The 21,494-nt window shown below is 40.1% G+C and overlaps 1 protein-coding gene across 3 annotated transcripts in view; it reads left to right on the top strand.

Moving 5' to 3' along the window:
• Positions 1-21,494, top strand: part of MAGI2 (membrane associated guanylate kinase, WW and PDZ domain containing 2) — a 781,658-nt gene that overhangs the window by 714,687 nt on the left and 45,477 nt on the right. For all 3 annotated transcript variants that reach the window (XM_067316830.1, XM_067316827.1, XM_067316829.1), the window contains 4 exons: positions 1,669-1,917; positions 14,889-15,074; positions 17,612-17,753; positions 20,728-20,968. In XM_067316830.1, the coding sequence (XP_067172931.1) occupies positions 1,669-1,917; positions 14,889-15,074; positions 17,612-17,753; positions 20,728-20,968 (818 nt within the window). The remainder of the gene's footprint in view (positions 1-1,668; positions 1,918-14,888; positions 15,075-17,611; positions 17,754-20,727; positions 20,969-21,494) is intronic.

The raw sequence follows: 21,494 nt of genomic DNA, 5'->3' as shown, positions 1-21,494 counted from the left end.
ACTGATGTGGGATATAACTGAAAAATACAATACTAACATATCAGATTTAATGTGAATTTCTCACTAACATGAATGTATACAACAAGGGCACTGGGGCTTTCCTTACCTCCCTGATGAATATCTTACCCAGCCCTAGCCTGGAATCACCATTTTGCACAGATACCTCCCCAGGTCTGGAGCAGGTAATCACCCTTCTCAGGCTCTGGAAAATAATTTGATTAAGCAAGTGTGGTATTCTGAAAAACAGGAATTGAAATGCCATTTCTTCATAGGCAGAAGCAAAATGTAATTTTTCTGATGCACATCCATTGTACAGTTGACAATCAAATGGCATTTAAACCTTTCCTCCTTTATCTTTCTTTTCCTGTACTTAATGGCATTCAGTTCATTCATTTATGGCCAAGCCAGCTCTTGGTCACCCAGCAGGGTAAGATAATTTCCTTTCTGTTGCAGCCATTCTGACAACAACAGTATTCAGTTTTCTGAAACATGACAGCCAGAAAATGAGATCTCTCTTGTCACTGACTATGGCATTTAGTTGCAGATTTGGTTCAATAACTCTTGGAGATTTTCAATTCTAATGTAGCAGTATAATAATTGTTTGTTTTTCTTCCCCCTTATTCTTTCTAATCACTTTATTTCATAGTTGCACAAGGACTGCTAAAGGACACACCTGACTGAGAAAACAGCAGCCTGTCCTTGGATGATGTTTATTTTATTAATATATACACACTGAAGGTCTAACTTATAAGCTCTCTTCCTAGGCTGTATGCGTGTATGTGTAAGCTCTTCACATGTTCTGTAGAATGACTCTGCCACTCTCACTGCTGTGAACAGAAAATATATTACTCATATTTATCTCAAAGTTCCGTATTAAAACTGCCAATAAGTAATGATTTGTGTAAACAGCTTAGATCTTCAAGGAATAAAAATCTTTTTTCCATCTGAAGGTGTAACTTTACTGTTTCTGATTACCACAATGCTTGTATTAAAAAATTGTTTAATCCCACAAGATTTAACTTGTTCCATGTTCTTGTTATTATAAAGCAATAGTGAAGTATGGACTCCATTTTCACTTCTTCCCTTTTCAATTCCTGCACCCAAGAGCATCTTCTCAATCTTTAAATGAGCACTGCTTCTGTGACTACACCCACAAAAGAAACTATTTGTGATTATTTTTCATTGTATAACTGCTCTGTTCCATATGTCTTTTGAGCATGCTAATCAACTTGTAAAAAGAGCGTTATGCAGCTAATCCTAATTACTCTATTTTAGCTGCCTGCTTAAATTCTTTTAATCCAAACACAAATTTATATTGGGTTAGATGTCACATTTTCCTCTAGAAGACAGATCAACTAGTAGACAAGGGAATAGTGCTTGCTAATGTTTTTTGCAATCCAGATAGCCACTGTTTCTTACAACAGTTTCCTTTCCTCTCTTTTAGATAGCTTAGCAGTGAGTATTCATGCTTGCTTTATTTGATTGCCCTTGAATGCTTTGCATAATCATGTAGATTCCTGTCTCTCTGCATCTGTTATGGTTCCTAGTTTAATATTTGCAGTAGTCTGGGCTATAGACAGTCAACTGTACTCGTGTTGCATTAGCAAATGTACTGTAAGTCACAGAGCCACTGAGCAGAATGTAATACTGATATGATTTATATTTTAGGAGAACCATGCCCAGAGAATGGCAGAAGCCCAGGCTCAGTGTCTACGCACCACAGTTCTCCAAGAAGTGACTATGCTACTTATGCTAACAGTAATCACGCTGTCTCTAGTAGTAATGCTACACCCCCAGAGGGCTTTACTTCTCACAGCTTACAAACCAGTGATGTTGTAATCCACCGCAAGGAGAATGAAGGTTTTGGCTTTGTTATCATCAGCTCCTTGAACAGGCCTGAATCTGGGTCCACAATAAGTAAGTAAATCACATTTTTCAGCTTTTATTTTTCCCATTTTACTCCAAGTAAAAGAAAATAAACTAAAACCTGACTCTTGCTTATAAATCCCTGCATGACTGCACAGATTAAAGCTGAAGGGACTCTCCAAGTCACTTCCAGGGGCATTGGTTTTCTGTTGTGTGTTGGACAAAAACAAAGGTTATTCTGGCCTCTGAGGCACGGTGTTTTAAACACTCGTTTCACTGTCAGAATACAGTAAAATTCATCCACAAAGTACATTTTCTCTGTTCCTGTATCCCAGAGAGACACTGCAGGTAACCACTAGAGCTGTGTGAACAAACGATTCCTACCACCCACTACTGAATTACACTTTTTTATTAAGATAAAATTCAGAAACTTGACATAAAAGTTGAGATCAAAGCAAACCCCATGATTGTAACTGTCCAGTTAGGACACTGATGAAGCAACTAGAAAGTCAATTAGAAAGAGGAGCAGGGAGGCTGATTTTTTAACTGGCTGAACTGTAGATAGTATGTAAGTTCACAGAATCACAGAATAGTTGGAGTTAGAAGGGACCTCTGGAGACCATCTGGTCCAAACCCCTGCTCAAGCAGGGTGAGCTAGCACAGATTGCCCAGGACCATGTCTGGTTGGGTTTTCGGTATCTCCAAGGACGGAGACCAAACCTTCTCAGGGCAAGCTGTTCCAGTGTTCAGCCACTTTCACAGTAAAATGTTTTCTTATGTTCAGATGGAATTTCCTGTGTTTCAGTTTCAGTTTGTGCCCACTGCTTCTCTTCCTGTCACTGGGCATTACTGAGAGTCTGGACCTGTCCTCTTTACATGTTCCCATTGGATATTTATACACCGATAATATTGCCCTGGAGCCTTCTCATCTCTAGGCTGAACAGTCCCAGTTGTCTCAGCCTCTCCTTGTATGAGAGATGCTCCAGTCCCTTCATCATCTCTGAGGCCCTTTGATGCCTCTTCGAGGCTGGACTCACTCCAATAGCTCCATGTCTCTCTTGTACCGGGGAGCCCAGGACTTGACTCAGCACTCCAGATGTGGCCTCACCAGGGCTGAGTAAAGGGGAAGGATCACCTCCCTTGACCTGCTGGCAAATCTCTGCCTAATGCTGCCCCAGATACCATTGGCCTTCTTTCCCACAAGGACTCATTGCTGGCTCGTGTTCAACTTGTCCACCAGGACCCCCCAAGCACTTCTCCAGAGAGCTGTTTTCCAGCAGGTCAGCCCCCAGCCAATACTGGTGCATGGGGTTATTCCTCTCTAGGTGCAGGACTCTGCACTTCCCTTTGCTGGACTCCATGAGGTTCCTCTCTGCTCCTTGCTCCAGCCTGTCAAGGTCTCTCTGAATGGTAGCACAACCCTCTGCTGTATCAGCCACTCCTCCCAGTTTTGTGTCATCTGCAAACTTGCTGAGGGTGCATTTGGTTGCAAGTTACCACTGAATATAGGGAGATGGCAGAATCAGACCTTAAGGATTATAGCACACTTCTTGTCTGGAAAACTAATGTTAGCTGGGGCTCAACTCTGTTGCTTTAATACAGGCATTTAGTGCTATTTGATATGTCCTACGTATGTGAGACATCTAGAGGAAGGTCTGGCAAATATGATATAGAACCTATAGGAGACTCACACCCTTTGTAGCAGCAGCTACAGGCATAGGAGCATACTTGATAATTTGAATGGCACTAGACACCTACATTTATCCAACTGAACTGAGCCCCTTGGAAGGGGGAAGATTAAAGGCTTTGTTCTGAAGGATATCCACATCTTCCACCAAATCCATCTGAAACTGTGAACACTAATCACTTCTGAAAAATCAAGACAAGGGAGAAAATTTGACATTTTGCAAGTTACAGCCTAATGAGTCTTTTCCCTGCATTCAAAAGATGTTTTCAAGAAACTGTTCTTTTGCCCCAGACTGGTTCTTGAGGAAACAAAAAAACAATTTCAGCTTTTAGGGCCAGACTTCACAGTTCTAAATTCATAAGAGAAAAATGAATAAGAGAGTACGGGGAAAGCTGTATCTCACAATAGCAAATTGTCTCAGAAAACATCTTCGCAATATTTCATGATCATGCAGTTATTAAAAGTGTTGCTTTTTATATTACCTCAGCTGAATTTTAAAACACCATACGATTGCCAGAAATAATATTGTAACAAAACCATGGATAATTAGCCACTTGGGACTCTGCGTTTTCACTTTATTGAATATAATAGCCAACTTGAAGTTCTTTGCAGAAGATCAGATAGAAAAAAATATCCCACAGAGGGCACTGAGATACATACATATTAATGAGTTAAGCTGGTTGTGAATTTTTCAAGAAATTTATTTCACAGATAGGATTCTAGGTTGGGGGAGATGGAGAGGAAAAGGCGAGAGGGATAAAAAGAGAAAACACCAAAACAACCAAAAATTATATGGCCAAGTTCAAGATCCTACTTTGCCTCCTACCCTCCAACATATTCTTCTGGTGGTGACACTATTTCCACCCCCCCGCAAGCAAGTACATAGGTAGCCACCGTTAAGCCTCAGTTGAACACCTCCAAGAGTAAATGAAAATGATAGTCTGCTGAGGAAGTGACGAGTGAATTTATTAAAATAATAACTGTACTGAATTTCAGATCTCCCAAAGAGCTCTCAAATCCTAAGTTTAGAGAAACAGCAATGAACCAAAAATATCCCATTGGTGTAGACAGTGACATAACAAAAAAGTGTATCCCCTTTCCATGTGGATTCTGTCCCAAAAATGTAATGGAAAAAATAATCTGAAAATCAATCTTTCTCATCAGTGATAAAAACAGGCTAAAAATCATTGGTCACTTGGATTTTAAGGGAGGCCCAGTCCCTTTACCTAATATTTGTTTGGTCAGAGTAATTTGGACTATATTAACAGAATCATGGCAGGTATATTGAGGAGAAACACTTATCCCCCTTTACTCAGTGCTTTTAGACCACATCTAGAATACAGCATCCAGTTTTGGGCCCCTCAATGTAAGAAAGGCATCAATAAACTGGAGCGAGTTCAGCAGGTGGCCACCGTGATGGTCAGGGCTTGAGCACTTGCCCTGTAAGGAGAGGCTGAGGGACAGGGCTTGTTCAGCCTGGAGACAAGATGGCTTGGGGGGACCTGACAGCAGGATGCCAGTACTTACAGGGAGGTCATCAAGACGATACAGTGGCAGTACATGGTGGGAGGTGAGAGGCAACGGGCATAAGTTGAAATGAGAAGTTCAGACTGCATATAAGGAAAAGCTTTTTCCCTGTGTAGATAGTCAAACAGTGGAACAGGCTGCACAGGAAGGTTGTGCAGCCTCTCTCCATCCTGACAGGTTTTCAAGACCAGACTGGATAAAGCCCTGAGCATCCCGATCTGACCTCCTAGCTGACCCTGCTTGGAGTGTGAGGTTGGACTAGAGACCTCCTGAAGTCCCTTCCAACCTGAATTTTCCTATGATTCTTTGATTAAAATGCATAAACAGGAGTAGAAAGCATACTAACAGCAGGAAAAAGTATCAACTGGACACAGGAGGTATAATGTCCAAAACATGGTTTAGATCAATATCTAAATATGGATTTGCATGGCACTCTGTCAAGTGCCTTGGTAGGCACTTGCTTCTCATAGCAGTGGTATATTAATGCGATGAAATGTTGTACTGTAATCCTAGTGCTTCTGGTTTCAGAGCTAGTCCATTTGTTGTTAGCTCAAGAATCTCTACCTCGCACTAAATGATGCTCTGCAGACATACCCTAAACATACACAGTTAAATGTTAATGTACTAATTGCAGGGCAACTACAAAAGAATCAAAATAGATGAAATAGTTTGGAAAAGGGAATAGCTCGTAATGTCAGAAACTGCTAGGAAAAGTTTAGTCTGAGAAACGATCTCACTGGGCACTGATATCCTTCAGGGCAAAGTGAAGGATACCTTGGATTTAAGAATGTTTATTCTGTTAACTGCTTTCCCTTCTTTACTTTCATGTCAAAGTGAGAAACTTGAGGACTTGGAAGTTTAAGTACAATCTTTGCTTTTAGTCAAGAAGGCAATTAATTGTGCACTGAAAATCTTTTCCTCGTTCTTGAGACCAAACATATAAGCCATGTTTTCCAATCAGCGAATTACAATAGCTCTTGCTCAGTACAGGAACATCAACCTTGTGTCCCTAGGCACTTGTGTGCTGCATTGCTACAAGCACTATTGACATGGCTGGCACTGATGTGGTTATTCCAGCACAGTTGTGCTGGCCTCAGAGCCACAGGTTTTTGGGTTTCCTGCTTTGCACTTAGCTCAGGGCTCCCACGGGGACACAAAGCTTGCTCCATGGGAGTTTGCCAGGTGAGTGGTAACTAGCTCTGGCTCTGAAGCTACCAGTCCATCCCACTAAGTAAGAGTAGCCAGCAGTGCTCCAATTAAGTCTGTTACCCTTTTCCCACCCTCTCTGATGAGCTGTGGGCTCATTCCCACTGCTCTGCTCTCACATAGCCAATTAGGAATGCTTCACGTTCCCACTGTCCTGCAAAAGCGCCACAAAAGAGTCAGGAGCTCCCAGAATTCAGGATGTCATTCTTGTTCCAGGAGGCTTACGCTCTTGGCTGTGCTTTCTCTTGACAGGCTTCGCAAGGGTTACCTTGTCACTGTTCATTTACAGACCTGCCTTTGCTTTGCAGGAATTTTCAACATACTCTGAGGGCATTTTTTTCACCCTTGATTGCCTGCACAGAATAAGGGCAGAATACGGCCATAATTAGGGAACAGATTCTTTTTTCACTTTTTGTGATAGGTAGCATTGTAGCTGTCATTTTAATAAATTGCTGTTAAGTAGCTTGGAGCCAGCCTTTAGATCTGGATATAATTTTGACTTGCTGGTACTTGCTTAAACATCCAATACTTGTGGCACACTTCTTTTCCTGTATTCTACAATGACAGAAATTTTCTTTCTCCTATATCAAAGCATTACTTGGAATATTCTTTAACTCAGCACAGAGGATTAGCTTATACCAAACTACAGTTCTGATACAGGGCAGATCAGGAGTGGAAAAAGAGTGAAAAGATTTCACAGGACAAAGCTGGGGCATTGACAAGGTCAGCCATGCTTCAAAAATATATCAGTAAAAGAAGATAAAATGTATAAATAAAGAACTGTGTTTGAATCGTACATCCAGGAGCAAATCATTTTGCCTAGTGCAGAGCCCAGAGGCTCTTAGAGCAGTAAGAGATTAAAAAAAGAAAATTCACCTGGCCAGTCTCCTGACCTGTTCCTAATGAAAGGATTAACTTCCACTGCCCCGAACGCAGTTTATCATGCTTCCCCCCAGGCCCCATCCCAACATAAAAGGGTGCTTGACTGTCATTCCTTCACTAGACAGGCCACCTAAATTTGACCTGTCTTCACACTTTCTATGGTTATACAGGCTACACATAATTTACCAAAACATTGACAACTCCAGTGGTATTTCTTTAAAGGAATCAGTGTCATTCAACCAACTGAATGCTTAGAAATTACAAATACTATTTTTTAAATTTTGGTTTAGGGTGAAAGGTCCAGACTGCCTAACCTAGGGGGTCTCTGGAGGCCTTTCCAGGCAACCACATCGTCCCCTGGAAGTTAAGCACATCTTTTAGGGGCCCTGGCTCACTGGCAGAGTTCAGTGGCTACACTGAACAAACTACAACCTGTGGTTTAAGTCCAGTCTTGAGGAAAACATTCATGCTTCTCCCAGTAAAAATAGTTGCAGTGCGTGTGGCTCTGCAAAGAAGGGTTGCTCACGAGACGTCTCCTCTGACTCCTTGACCTCCTGCCGCAAGCAACATGTGCAGGCTATGGAAATGCAGCTGTCTGGGGTGGCACTGCAATGTGATTGTATAGAGCATCACACTACAGCTACCATAACCAAAAATGCATTAGTTAAGCTACCTGTTACATTACCCTTAGGATAATATTCAGTAGTGTACCTTCTTTGCGGTAAGAGTCCATTTTTGGGGGACTTTCTGAGATATCAAGATCAGTTCACAATCTGCATCCCCTGGAAAAGCACTTGCAGTCAGCTGGAAATGGCCAAAAGGAAATTCCCCTGTGAACTTGTCCGAGCATGTTATGGAATACACTTTCCCTACCTACTTCGTATCTTCCTCCTGTTTTTCCTTTGTGTGTGTTTGGCATGCAGGTTTTTCAGAAGAGAACTTGTGATCCTCTGTAGATCTCTAACATCCTAATTTCTTTAGAAAAAATGGGGTGTGGAAGAAGAAGTAGAAGAAACCATGTGTTGTAAACAGATCTTGTTAACTGGCAACTTCCACTGAAACTGGAAAGTTGGCAATATTTCCATGAATTTTACTGTAGCAGGTCCTGGGAATTAGCACAATTATAAAATGTAAATAAATTGAAAATATAGAAATAATCAAAAAACAGTTTAAAAAAAGTGAAGGCAGAAGGCTGTGCATATTTGTTATAATCTCTCTCCAGTTTAGTAAAAGAGGAATTGTAGATTTAATTTGCCCATACATTGCATATATGACTGCTGGGTTTTAAAAACATGATAGAAGGGGCCTAATGAGAGAGGTTTCTCTGATTTCTCAAAGCATGCGGGCTTAACTAAAAACCACAGATCCAAGATAAGCCTCTGATGACTGCAGAAAACAGCATTCTAAAATAAGTTACATTCAGCCCCAGAGCTGCTTTGAACTCCTTGCAGTTTAGAGATAAAGAACAGCTTACTGATCAGTGATAAACTTAAATGCGTGATCCGAGACAGTTCTTTGTGCTGCGATTTCACCCATGCTTCTTACTGGGTAAGGAGGTGCTTGGGGGGAAGGCTCTCCTGTGGCAAATCTGCAAATCCTAAAGAAAACAGAACATTTGAAATTTAGGATGTCCATCTATCACGGCTTGGAGATCTTTTGAACAGAGCAGTGAAAAACCACCTGCAATGAGATTCTTCTGTGGAACTTGCTTGTGACTTATGGGCAAAGAATCTGGTTTCTCATTTCTGCTTTTACTTGGCTTTGATTTTTAGGTTTGCACTGTTCTTCTGCCTCTTCATCTATAAAAACCACACTTTCTAAGTTTGTTTAACTGACTATATAATTTGAAGCAAAAAATTATTTTATCAGTTGTTTTTAAATCAAAATATGCAACTAATAACAATGAAATAACCACAAGAGATGAAAGAGATTATTTGTATCGCTGAAAATACATTGCTGAAGTTTTCGGGCAAGAATTACTGAACTGGGTATTTGATATTTTTGGAGATTAGATCATGGAGGATCCTAACCAAATTACTGCCCTCTCTAGCTGACTCCTGTCCTCCAGTGTCTTCAAAGTCACTTGTACCTGGTGGAGTGGCTCATGTGTTTTGAAAGATCAAACTCTAGGAGTTTTCTCAGCACCAACCTGGGAAGGTGATCAGGGTTTTGCTAATGTTTCTGTAGGGCCAGGGCTCCATTTTGCTTTGATGAATTAGGTACCTGACTTGCACTAAGTTTTGGCTGCCCATTTCTTCTTTAGATACTTAGATTTCTAAGTTACGTGCACTTGTTCCCATCTAGTTTCTTACACCTGTGACAAAATGATGCTATGCAAGTAAATATGCTCCACAACAGGATGTTTTGATTCATGGGTTCATTAATCTTATAACCAGAAGTGATTATTGTCATCTGCAAGTATGTAGCAAGCTACTTCTTTTTTTTTTTCTGAATTAGTCCCACATAAACCAGTCCATAAATTTCAGGAAAACATTTTGTCTTGATTTTAAAATTACCCCTGACAGAAACTGCACCATATTCAAGCTTCCTGAATTTCAGATTATTCAGTAGCAATTAAATTACAGATGTTTACATTTAATATATTCTCCCAATTAAAACCTGATATGCTGGAGCCTGCTGGTTGAATGAAAACTCTTGCACCTTTTGAGAATTGAGGACATAATAAATATTCATGTGATCAGCTGTATAACATTGAAAAGGACAGCTGGCTCAGGAAAGTTCATTTGCTTGGTTTACTATCTATATCCTTAACATTAAAAAGATTGCAAGAATTTTTCTGCTGAAGGGCTTAGTAGATAAAGTAGAGGTTTGATTTTTTTTCCCTTTAACTGATCATTTCTGACATTTAGCTACTATATAGAGAAAAAACAGGAAAGGTAGATTTTACAAAATACATTCTCAACATTTATGACTAAAAATACTGAATAGATATAAAGAAAACTCTGCATGTAAAACAGAAAAACATTATCTGTTGGTAACATCTTGTTAGAATGAGCTATTTCTAGCATTCGGGTCTCCCAAGTCAGAAGGAATCATTTTTGTTTCCAAAAAAGCAAAAGAAATATAGAGTTAGAAGTAGTATTTATATTCAGCAACTACTCTGGCTTTGTGTACAGCTGACCCAAGCGTATGGACCCCCAGGTACAAACAGCCATAGGATTTATTCTGTCTTTTCTATAACATGAAAGTGTGGAAGAGATGTTAATTTAGAGTAAAAGTGGATGATTTTATCAAAGAAAAAAATATATATATACATGAATTTGTAGTTATCAGTAAGTTAATCGAAGTAGACTTTACCCAATTTCTAAACACACTTATTCCTTTTAAAACCTTTTGTCTCTTAATTTTGGAATTTAGGTTGTCTTTTGATTGTTCTGAAGTGAGTTTGGAGCGCATCCTTGCACATTTAGCTACCTCCCGGGAAAGCAGCAGCTGCGAGCTGCAAGTGCTGGGTCAGTCTGTGCTCCTGACACAAATGCTTTAAATAGCTGAGGGAGATTCAGTGTGAGAGGCTGATGGCATCAAAAATCCTAGAAGCTTTGGTGCTCTCAGGATTCAAATGTCCCTGAAGTCACTCACTTTTTATAAACGCACAGTAGAAAAAAATAGATTCCCTCGTGAGATCAGTTGTTAGGAACTGCTTCTGCAGCACTGTTATTCTCCACTAGGATTATAACTTCTGCCCTAGAAGCATTTTTCCTTTCTTATATTAAACATCCGTATATATCACTGATCAGTATCACACTTTGGATGACTTGATAATATTAGAAAAAAATAACCATAATACATACCTTGATGGACTGTATGTTTTATATACCTATAAACTGTCTCATTAATTTCCCATATTTCAACAGTTAAAAATCTGTATAAAACACAGTTTATCATAATATTTTTCCTGCGTAGTTTCATCCATTCTGTAGTCTGAAACAACTAAGAAATTAACTGTCCTGCAAAGGGGCAGCTTAGTTTCTCTGCTCACCCTTGCCTTGAATAATGGGATTCTTGTATAGCCTGCAAATACTAAATACTGCTCAGATACCTCTGTGGAAAAAAGTGGATCAAATCCTCTACAGAGTCTAATCCAGACACATGCTACTGTTCAAAATATACATATGTTCGGACAACAACTTGTGATGAATCTTAGAAGAGGTGTGAATAGATTAGTGCAGCTCTTTAAGGGCAGGTGGAATCATTTACCAAGTCAAGTCAAGTCAACTTCTAAAGGGTTAGGTTAACAATTGCTCTGCTTAGCTAAAAATAAAACATTGAAGACAGGAGCTAAGAGAAAAATGCCATGTTAGCAAAGCCCTAATGAAATGCCAAACATGGAAAGCATCATCCTGAGAAGCAGAGGTGGTGCTGGGTGAGACTGCAGAGCGCGGAGCCGGCAGCCAAGAGTCTGCAGCCACCCCAGCCCTCCCCAGGCATGTCCTCAGCTTGCAGCAATCAGAAGTGTCCAATTTAATCAGCAGTGGACCTACCTACTGGGAACGTGTCTAATCCCTTTTTGAATCCATTCTTCTGTGTAATAATTGCCATTGTGCTTTGCATGAAAAAAATTACTTTGCTGCGTAGTAATCCCATTGGTTAATCCCCTTCAGAAGTGATGAATAATTGTGTCCTGTTCATCTTCTTCATTGCATTTGTGATTTTATCATTCTGTCTCCCCATGGTCTCTTTTCCAGCTGCAGATACCTAGTTCATGTAGCGTTCTTTTCTACAGAAGTGGTTTTCTGCTTCTGATTGTCAGGCTGTTTTTCTGTGAAACTTTGCTAACTCAACACTGTGCTTTTTGAGATGGGGATACTGGAACTATCAGCAATATTCAGACTGCAGGTGCACAATAATAGACTAACAATAGTTGTTGCTGTTCTTTTCCAAACTCTTAAAATTCCATTTACTATTTTACTTGGGTGATGTTTTTAGAGAACTAGCTGCATTTTTTACAAGTTTCCTTTCCTGAGCTACAATCATTAATTTAGGGCCCATCCCTGCTTCAGCTTAGCCAGGGTAATTTTTTCCCCATGTGCATCATTTTGCATTATTTTACATGAGATTTTTGTCTGCCACTTCACTCAGCCAACTCGGTACTGCCAATTTTACAGCTCTTCCACGCCAGTTTTAGATGTGACCGTTCTGAACAATAAAATTTCTCAATTACAAAAATTCACAGTTCATTTCTACCTTTTGTTCCTTAGCTCTTACCTAATTAATCCCATGTGAGAAGAGCTCCTTATCCCTTCCCATTAAATATTTCACCCTCAAAGGCTCTTAAAAGTTAAAAGTTTTCTAAAATCCAGCAATCCTATTTCCATGAACAACCTGCACATCAAATAACCTGCATCCCTGATGCACCCCTGCATCCCACTGGAGTTGACTCATGCCTGAAAATAAGTCCCATGAACCTCCCCTTCAGCCAACAAGCGTGGACTCAGGTGGGACTTGTGGCTTAAGAGGAGACTCGGGGCAGATCTCCACCGGGGAGAGCAAGCAGACACCAGAAGCTCCTTGGGATGCTGCTGCGATGAACTTCCTCTCATAACACCTAGAAATATAGCACCCAGCCTCTGCTGAATTGCTGTGACCTTTGTTAGTAAGTCACTGGTTTTGCCCCTGAAACCATGGTATAATGTACCGTCTCCTTTGCAAATCCTGATAGGTACCTGAGACTTGGCCTCCTCCTACAAAAGCTTTCCACACCCCATTCTGCAGCAAGAAAATATGGCAACACATTGAACCTATAAAACCTCAGAGCAGGAGCATTAAATCCTCAAAACCCAAAGTGCAATAGAAAAGGTACCTTGACAGACGTGTGTTTTGTTCTGAACGTCGTCGAGCATCACTCCTCTGCATTGCACGGGAGGATGAAAGGGCTGCCGTGATATCAAAACAACCAGAGTGGAAACATCCTTCAGGGATGCAAAGGCCTTGAGGTTTCGGAGGAGGAAAAAGGGGAAAACAAGTTCCTCTTCCTCCTTCTCCCCCCTTCCCTTTTCTCTGGATCTGGAGGTGAATCAGACTTTCATGGCCCTTCTATCTCTAGCTTTGGTTTTAGTAAGTTTTGTACAAAATGTGGCTATTCATATTTCATTTACTTTAATGTACAAACACTGTGATAAAAAGTGGGTACTTATTTCCTGAGCAGCAAGACATTTCTGAAGTACGCTTATTGTGTCAGTATTACTAAAGCCATAATTTAATTTGTATTCTTGCATGAACTTTAACAGTGAAGAAGCATGCCGTTTGATTATGACTTGCACTTCAGAGTACTCATTTATATTTTTAGCTCTCAGAAAATTAATTTTTAACACTGGGAACAACACTTTCGTCCATGCTACAAGCAAAAGTCCCTTTGAGGTGTGTGTGTCATGACTTTGTCTAAGATGTGCAATATGTGTTTGTCACCACCACCTTCAGAGAATGTTTATCACAGGGCTGAGAAATTTGTTTTGCAGTGATGGAGTATTCTGAACACATCTTCTGTTAGTGATTTGTTTTATATGAGCATTGATAGCCTAGCTATTTCCCCAGAACTGTTTAATTTATTTTTTCTTTTGCCTTTTCCAGTTCTCTTTAGATGTTAGAATTTTTAATATATTGTTTTAAAGAAAAAATAAATAAAACAACTGTTTTTAAACACCAATTGGATTTGGTTAGTGAGGCCTAATAGCTTTGTGCTAAGTTTGCCAAGACTTAAGTGTGCTATTGGTAGGGGATACTTGCACACCTTTGTGATATTAACAGAATACATAGTTAAGTTTAATTACAATAAGCATATTTATGAGTAATAAAGAAAAAGAAAAATAGTGCGCTCTTTGAGCCTGGATGGAGGGATGAGTCAGCTGTAGTAAATCCATTTAGGGAAAAACAGAGGAGAGTAGGGAACAAATGGTGGGAGAAAGATTGCAAGTAATATTTGGAAAATCCACTGGGAAGTGAGGGAAAAGACAGAATGAGAGAACAGGAGACTGCACAGAGCATACAGAAAGATGGAAAACCACAAAGAAGAGCAAAAAGAGAAGCAAAGTTGATTTGTAATGTTCTGAGAATGTATGTGTGCAGGGATCTATTTGTCGTACGTAACTGTGTCTCTGTGCTGCTCATAATTGCCTGTAATTTCATGCTGGCACGTACGTAAGTAGAAAGCTACACATCTCAATAAATCTCTGGTCTGATTTGTATTTATCAACTAACATATCTGAAAGGAGGAGGAGAACAATTTAGTGAACCCTGGGTATTTTCAGTAATAAAATCTATTTGTATATGAAGTAAGTCATGCCTGCAGTGCTTCTGCTGTAATATACAGATAAAGGAATTGTGCAAACTAGGAGGTGGCAGGCAACTTATGACTGCTGCTTCTTGTGCACATTTATCCCTTTCACTGTTGCAATGCCCTGTTCCTCTCCTGATCTGCTTGCTATCTTGTTACATGCCAGGTTTGTAAGCCAGCCAAACTGTGGACGGATTTTGGACTTCATGTGTATGTGCCATGTATATATGCACATCTGGGTGCTGTGTCTTTAATGAAAGCTATACTGGGTTAATGCAAATGATACTGTGTAAGAACAACTTGCTTATGCACAACCTGTTTTTTAATTCACATGGAGCTTTCCTCCAAATGAGGCTACTTTCTTTTGTTTGTGAAGATCATCATCACTTATTGCAGCATATGTTAACTGTGGTTGTTTTCCTTGTCTAGCTGTACCCCATAAAATAGGGCGGATAATTGATGGAAGTCCTGCTGATCGCTGTGCAAAACTTAAAGTCGGAGACCGGATCTTAGCTGTGAATGGCCAGTCTATTATAAACATGCCTCATGCAGATATTGTGAAACTAATTAAAGATGCAGGTCTCAGTGTAACACTTCGCATCATTCCTCAGGAGGGTAAGTCAATGGCCCTTAAAAACAGGAAGAAAATTTTAAGTAGCCTCCAATTAGCCTGAGTTATGTCACCGCTTGAAAGAATGTCTTTTGTTTCACATACTCAGCTGTAACATACAGTGCATGGAAATTACAGCCTTAGATTTAGCTAGAATAAAATCCAAATTCTTGAAACTATTTCTAGTTATGAACTGGTGTTTAAAGAGACCCCAGAGAAACGTGAGAGAGAGCAGAGTACTGGAGAGCTGGTTTTACTGTCTTTTGGAAGAATCGTCTTCTACATGGAAAAGCACCCTATGAGAGGTGCCTTTTATCATTCATTGCCTTTTATCCCACTATAAACCAAACCCTTACACAAAGTGACTCACGAGGGACTCCAGGTCTGCCACCAGGCATGTTCAGCTACCTGTGACAACAGAGTGATGCCGGGGAAGAGTTCTGATTTGGTCATTTCCTCCACACTTTCACTGTAAGTGCACAAGGCAGGAAAGAACTGAACTCTAAAATATTTCCTTTGTAGAGTGAGGATAAGGCAAGAGACTTGTTATGCGGTTGGGAGTTTTGGGGTCGGTTTCAGAGGTTTTCTTCTAGTTTGGAGAGCTGCTATGCCAGTGTATGAATAGTACTGTGTTAATGAGACTGTGGCTTTACAGCTCAACAACAAATACTAACAGAGCTAGGAATGCCACGTACGGCAAGCAGAGTAATTAATGATCCACGCTCAGGTTAGTTGGCCTCTGCTTCCTTCTGCTGAATCCAGCAATTGGACAAGGAAATAGTCTGACACTGGCCATGGACTGCAAATGAGAGAACTTACTTACTTTGTTAAATGAATTCAGTGAACAAAAAACCTATAAACGTACAGAAGTAGGACAATTCTGCCCCATTCAGGAGATGCTCCTAAACATTCTCCAAAGCGGGGAGAAGATTTACACATCCAGTTTGGACTGTTTTGAACTTTGGGTGCTAGTGGTGAGAAATGGCTTGTGTCCAAGGCCTGGCTGCTCTGTTGTTACACTGTGTGACACTGGACACATCATTTATCTTTGGATATTAGCTTCCCAGTTTATAGAATTAGGGAAAAAATTAATAGCTCTATAATGTACTTTCAGGTGAAAAATACCATATAAATGCAAAGCAGTTTTAGAAGCAGCTTATGATTTGACTAGTTCATCCATAGTTATGAGAGTAATGTAGGGATGAGGAATAATATTCCCAAACTCTGTCTGTGAAACTTCACCTTACAGAAGAGACCCCCAGATGCAAAATGGGCAGTCAAGACCTAAGCATGGTAAAGACACTGCATATGCCTGCAGGAGGAGCATTTTAAGTAAATACACAGGCTTTTTTGACAATTTAGCCTAAATTGAAGAGATTTTTAATAAAGAATCCAGAATTTTTAAAATAATTATAAACATGAATTAAATAATTAGAGAGCCATTAGAAACATACAGCCATGGGGACAAACTTTAATTTTAAAAATAAAATAATTCAAAATTCAGACTAGATTCAAATACGAAACTAGCCAAGATCTGGATCGCACATACCTGTTTCTCCTAGGATTACTCAGACGCAGTAATGTCCATTCTGGACACTTTGCACTGTGCCATAATGGCCTAACTCATTCAGCTGCAAGTAGGAGTAAGAAAACATAACGTGCATCTTTGTTGCAGATAATGTGTGTGCAATGACTCCTGCAGCGCTCCGTCCTCTCGTGGACAGACTCTCTCGCCCACGTTTAGTAGTAGGTAAATGCTGAGCAGCATAACCTTGCCGGGATGTTGGGAGAAACATATTTGATATAAGCTTAGGGCCAAATACATCTTCCCCAGGGCAGGAGGAACCTGCGGGAAGTTTGGCCTCTCTCTTTTGTAACAAGGCCACAGGGGCAAATTCCCTTCCCCAGGCTGTCAGTCTCTCTGAATTATATGTTGTTTAGAAAAGGGACTTTGGTTTTCTGAGGTGTTCCTATGTGAATCCCTGGTCATTTGGCACAATACTGTGAAATAAAGCATCAGTTTAGCTGGTTAGGCAGTATTTATTGAGATTGGTTTTACTGTTCACAGTCCCCCAAGATTTAAAAAAGAGAAAAAACTCTTGTTGAGCTCAAAGACAGCAGGAGCCAACACAAACCCAGCAGTGTTTTAGCTTCTGTGACAACAGTCTGTCATCCCATAATAGCAGTGAAAGCAATAAAATCATTCATTCTCTCAAAATGAAAAGTTTCCAAATATCAATATTTCTAGGCTTTAAAAGAGACCATGAAACATGGAAGCCATTTGCCCAGTCCAATTGGGCTTTAAATAATGAAGGTGTCAGCGGGAATTACAGAAGTGACCAAGGTTTCAGATCTCAGAGAATATCAACAGGAGCCCATTAAGTTCAGATGTCTTAAAATCTAATTATAAGCCCAGATGGTAGAAGCGCCAAAGCATAAATTTCCAGAGGGAGCGCGGGACCCCGAAAGGATTGTTGCCTACCGTTGCCCTGTATGAAATGCCACAGCACGACGCTCTAACCTGCAGCTTCCCCTTCCGCAGAGCTGAGCAGCCCGGCCTCGGCGCCCGGCTCGGAGAAGCAGAGCCCGCTGGCGCAGCAGCACAGCCCCGGGGCGCCGCACAGCCCCGGCGGCCCCCCGCCGCCCCCGCCGCAGCCCCTGCAGCTCCAGGGCCACGAAAACAGGTAAGAGCGGCCCCCCGGCCCCCGCCGCCGCTGCGGGCCACGCGCCCTCGCTAGCGATGCCGAGCCGCCGCGGGAACGCGGCCTGCCGGCTTCATCCGTAAGTCCTGCTCGGCTGCAGGCACGAAACGCCCTCTTCGATCTTCCACCAGCATCGTGTTTTTCCCAAAGGGCTCAACACTGAAATATTCCTCGCCGATAATCTCACGGGCAGGCACGTACTTTTTTATAATCTCTAACACTCACCAAACATGGATATATCCATAACTGGTGATGTGGTGCTCTTCTTTTAATTAGCTTACACATGTCGTTTGCTTTTGCCCATTAGACTTCTGGAGCCGTGAAGACGTTTTTATAACAGGTTTTATCTGCAGTGTGTCATTTTCCAGCCAATTTCTCTAGTTTGTCTTCTGATACATGTGGAATATGTGTATAAGCATTGACAAAGTTTGTCTGCAGTGGAAATGAAATAGTGGGGGATAAAAATGTTGTGACCAGCTGTATTAAAAGGTCTATACATTTAACACAGACTTTAACTTATATATTTAACTTTCTGTGATCTCCAAACAGCACTATTTAGTCTTTGGATTGATTTTTGTTTTGTTAAATGAGGCTGATTACGCTGACTGTCTCTGTGCTAATCTTCAGTAAGTAACATACCTCGTCAGGACCCTCATCCCCAAATAGTAGGCGCCAGCTATAAAATTTTAACTTTCTGCTTCCAGAAGTACTTGTATTCAGTTGAATCAGGCACTGTGCCCCCTAATTCACCTTGTTTAACAGATGTAGCATTTTCACTTGCCCAAAATAATTTTCTCTCATTTAGTCACAATTTTCAAATTCCTTTTCTTTATTATTTCATTAGATACTTCTCCAGAAGTTATCACCTCCTACAAAAGATATGCTTTTGGCAAAATCCAATGCAAAACTTTCACAAAAGCCTCTCTGGGCAGTTGTAAATCAGTAATAAATGTCTACTGAATTGGGGATTTTCAGAGGGGACCTGTAAACTATATTAATTAAACCTCCAGAAACAAATTATGTAATAGTTTTATTGAAAAGCATAAACTGTAATTGATAATGTCACTATTTACATATCCAACAAGAATTACAATGACTACAACTGTAAATAAAAGCATCATCTGCCGGGATACAGCTGTGGTAGTACATTGGGAACCTGCCTAAGGATGATTCTCGTTCCAGAAAAAAGTCCGTTATTGCTAGCTGATACAGTATCACATTTCACCTCATTTTACAAGTTAGATTACAACCTGTACATACATTACTTCTGTATCAGTCAAAGTTAGAATACTAAAAGATATTTAAAATTTTTAGGAATTATAACTGGTATTTTTACTTTCCATATTAATGAGGTTTAGTATTACAGTAACCTGTTTGTTCTCAGTCTTCTTGTTACATAGGATCATGCCACTAAGTAAAGAAAATAAGAAGATTGTATGTATACATGCAGGTCTTATGACAGATGCCATGTACAGGTTTTAAGAGTATGTGTGGCCATAGGCTATTTTCATCTTCTCAGAGAAGTCAAAGGGAAATCGTTCTGTTTTTTTCTTGTCTGGTGAGACATCCAGCTAATTAAAGCTAGTGTGTGGGACGATCTGCCATAATGTTACTGTAACTGTACCAATAAAGTAGCAAAGTTTTGAAATGTTATATCTGAAACATTATGAAATGTTTAGCTTGTTGAACGTTGTCTTTTCAGAGGTAAATTAACATGAACAAAAACAATGGTGTCATCCATTCCAGGTGTCAAATGAATTTGAATCAACACGTTTGTTTCAAAATCCCTTTCGCAGTCTATATACCTCCCTGTGTCTGTATGTGTACATATATGTACATGGTCACTTGATGGCCAAAAGCTTCCAGACCCTTATTAAAGCAGAGTCTGAAATATATAAGAAAAAAATACATTCTTCTGCACCCGTGGTTAAACTGTAGAGACATCTACTATGTGAAGATTTTCATTAAATCTAATTCAAACTGCTATTACAGAACTACCTTACTAAATGTGTTCAGGATTTCCTTTAAGGCACATTCAGCATGTTACCTAACTGAGGTAAGAAATGACATTATGCACTGATTTCCCTTTTAGAGGCAGGAAGGATTTTTGTGGGGAAGGGGAAGCACCATACACGGTGGTAAGGAATCCACTCATCTCCATCTGAGTAACTAATTTCTGTACTACAGAAAGTCAATTTTTTTTTGAAATGTTGTGAATCGTCTTCTTTCAACCATCTATCAATTAAAATTATATTTTTTATTAATTTTTCATTAACCAAATTTGTTCTCCTTTTACTCAGTGACACCTCTGTGTGTAGCTACTAGTATGACCTGTTAGGGCTTGTAGCCAGACTGTGTTGTGGGGAGTGTGCAATATACTCTACGTTAACAGATGTTATATCAAAGAATACCTTTTATTAAAAAGATAATGAGTAGAACAAAGAATTTATCCTCATTGAAATGTAGGAGATTCACAGTAATAATAGTTTGTGTCAATAAAACACGGGGGGATAGCCTGTATCTACACTGATTTTTTTGTTTACTCTATAGAAATCTTCATTCTAGAAAAAGCACTTCATAAACTCAGTGGATTATTTTGCAGTGTGTATTTGGTTTGGGGTTTTTTTTAATGCAGTTTCTTCTTTCAGTTAGTCAAGATAAGTGGGAATCGGGATGCTTTTCCTGCTCCTGTCCCTCTGAGCCTAATCCTGATCTCGCTGATACCAGCTGGGAAATCGTACAGAATGACCTGAGGGAAAACTGCTTATGCCCACGTCTCAAAAGTGGTCACTGATTTTGGATGCCTCTACTGTTTATCCTAGAAAGTTTTGCTTTTCTGTGAAAATTTATTTTACACAACTCTGTAGCCAGGCAATTTGCTTTCACTCCTCAATATCACAAGCAATACATATTTTTCATGTTCCGCTGCTTTCTGAAACGCAATCATTTTGCTCAGTTATAGGTCAGAAGTAAAAGCAAGGCAGGATGTGAAACCTGATATCCGGCAACCTCCGTTTACAGACTACAGGCAGTCTTCGACAGACTACAGGCAACCGCCGCTGGACTACAGGCACCCGCCAGTAATGGATTACCAGCAGCCACCCCCTCTCGACTACAGGCAGCCGCCCTTGCTGGATTACAGGCAGCATTCACCGGACACCAGGCAATACCCCCTCTCAGATTACAGACAGCCCCAGGTACAAACTGAAATAGTTACAGCACTCTTCAACAGAAAGCAGTAAGTTTTGAAGGGAGAGACAGTACGTACTATCCAAGCGGCTGACATTAGAGAAGAAAAAAATACTTTTTCTTTCTTTTTTTCCTCTGAGCTACTATTTCTCTGTAGAGAAAATTATTTCAGAATCATTACTATTAATGAAGAACTATGGGATCTATAAAATAACACTACATTTATAACTGTATGACTAGAATGTTAGATAAATGCTATTTTTAAGGTACTGGACAGTTAAAATAAAAGTTCCAAAATAGGCTGCGCTTGCCGCAGCAGGGGAAGTATTGGTCTCCTAGGAGCATAATCCAGTCATCGTACAGTGGATGTAGTTAGACCAAAATGCATTTCTACAGCACGGTTGAAAATGAAGATTTCATTTAATCAGAAAAAATTACAAAAAACATTAAAGGTGAATCCTGACTGATAAAATTATTTTTCTGCTAGTAATAGTCTGCATGAGCAGAAACTAGCTTGTGCCACTAGTTTCTTTG

Source organism: Apteryx mantelli, chromosome 1 (assembly GCF_036417845.1).
Source record: "Apteryx mantelli isolate bAptMan1 chromosome 1, bAptMan1.hap1, whole genome shotgun sequence".
Lineage (NCBI taxonomy): Eukaryota > Metazoa > Chordata > Aves > Apterygiformes > Apterygidae > Apteryx > Apteryx mantelli.
The sequence above is the reverse complement of the archived record's forward strand: the minus strand, read 5'-3'. Positions and strand labels throughout refer to the sequence as shown.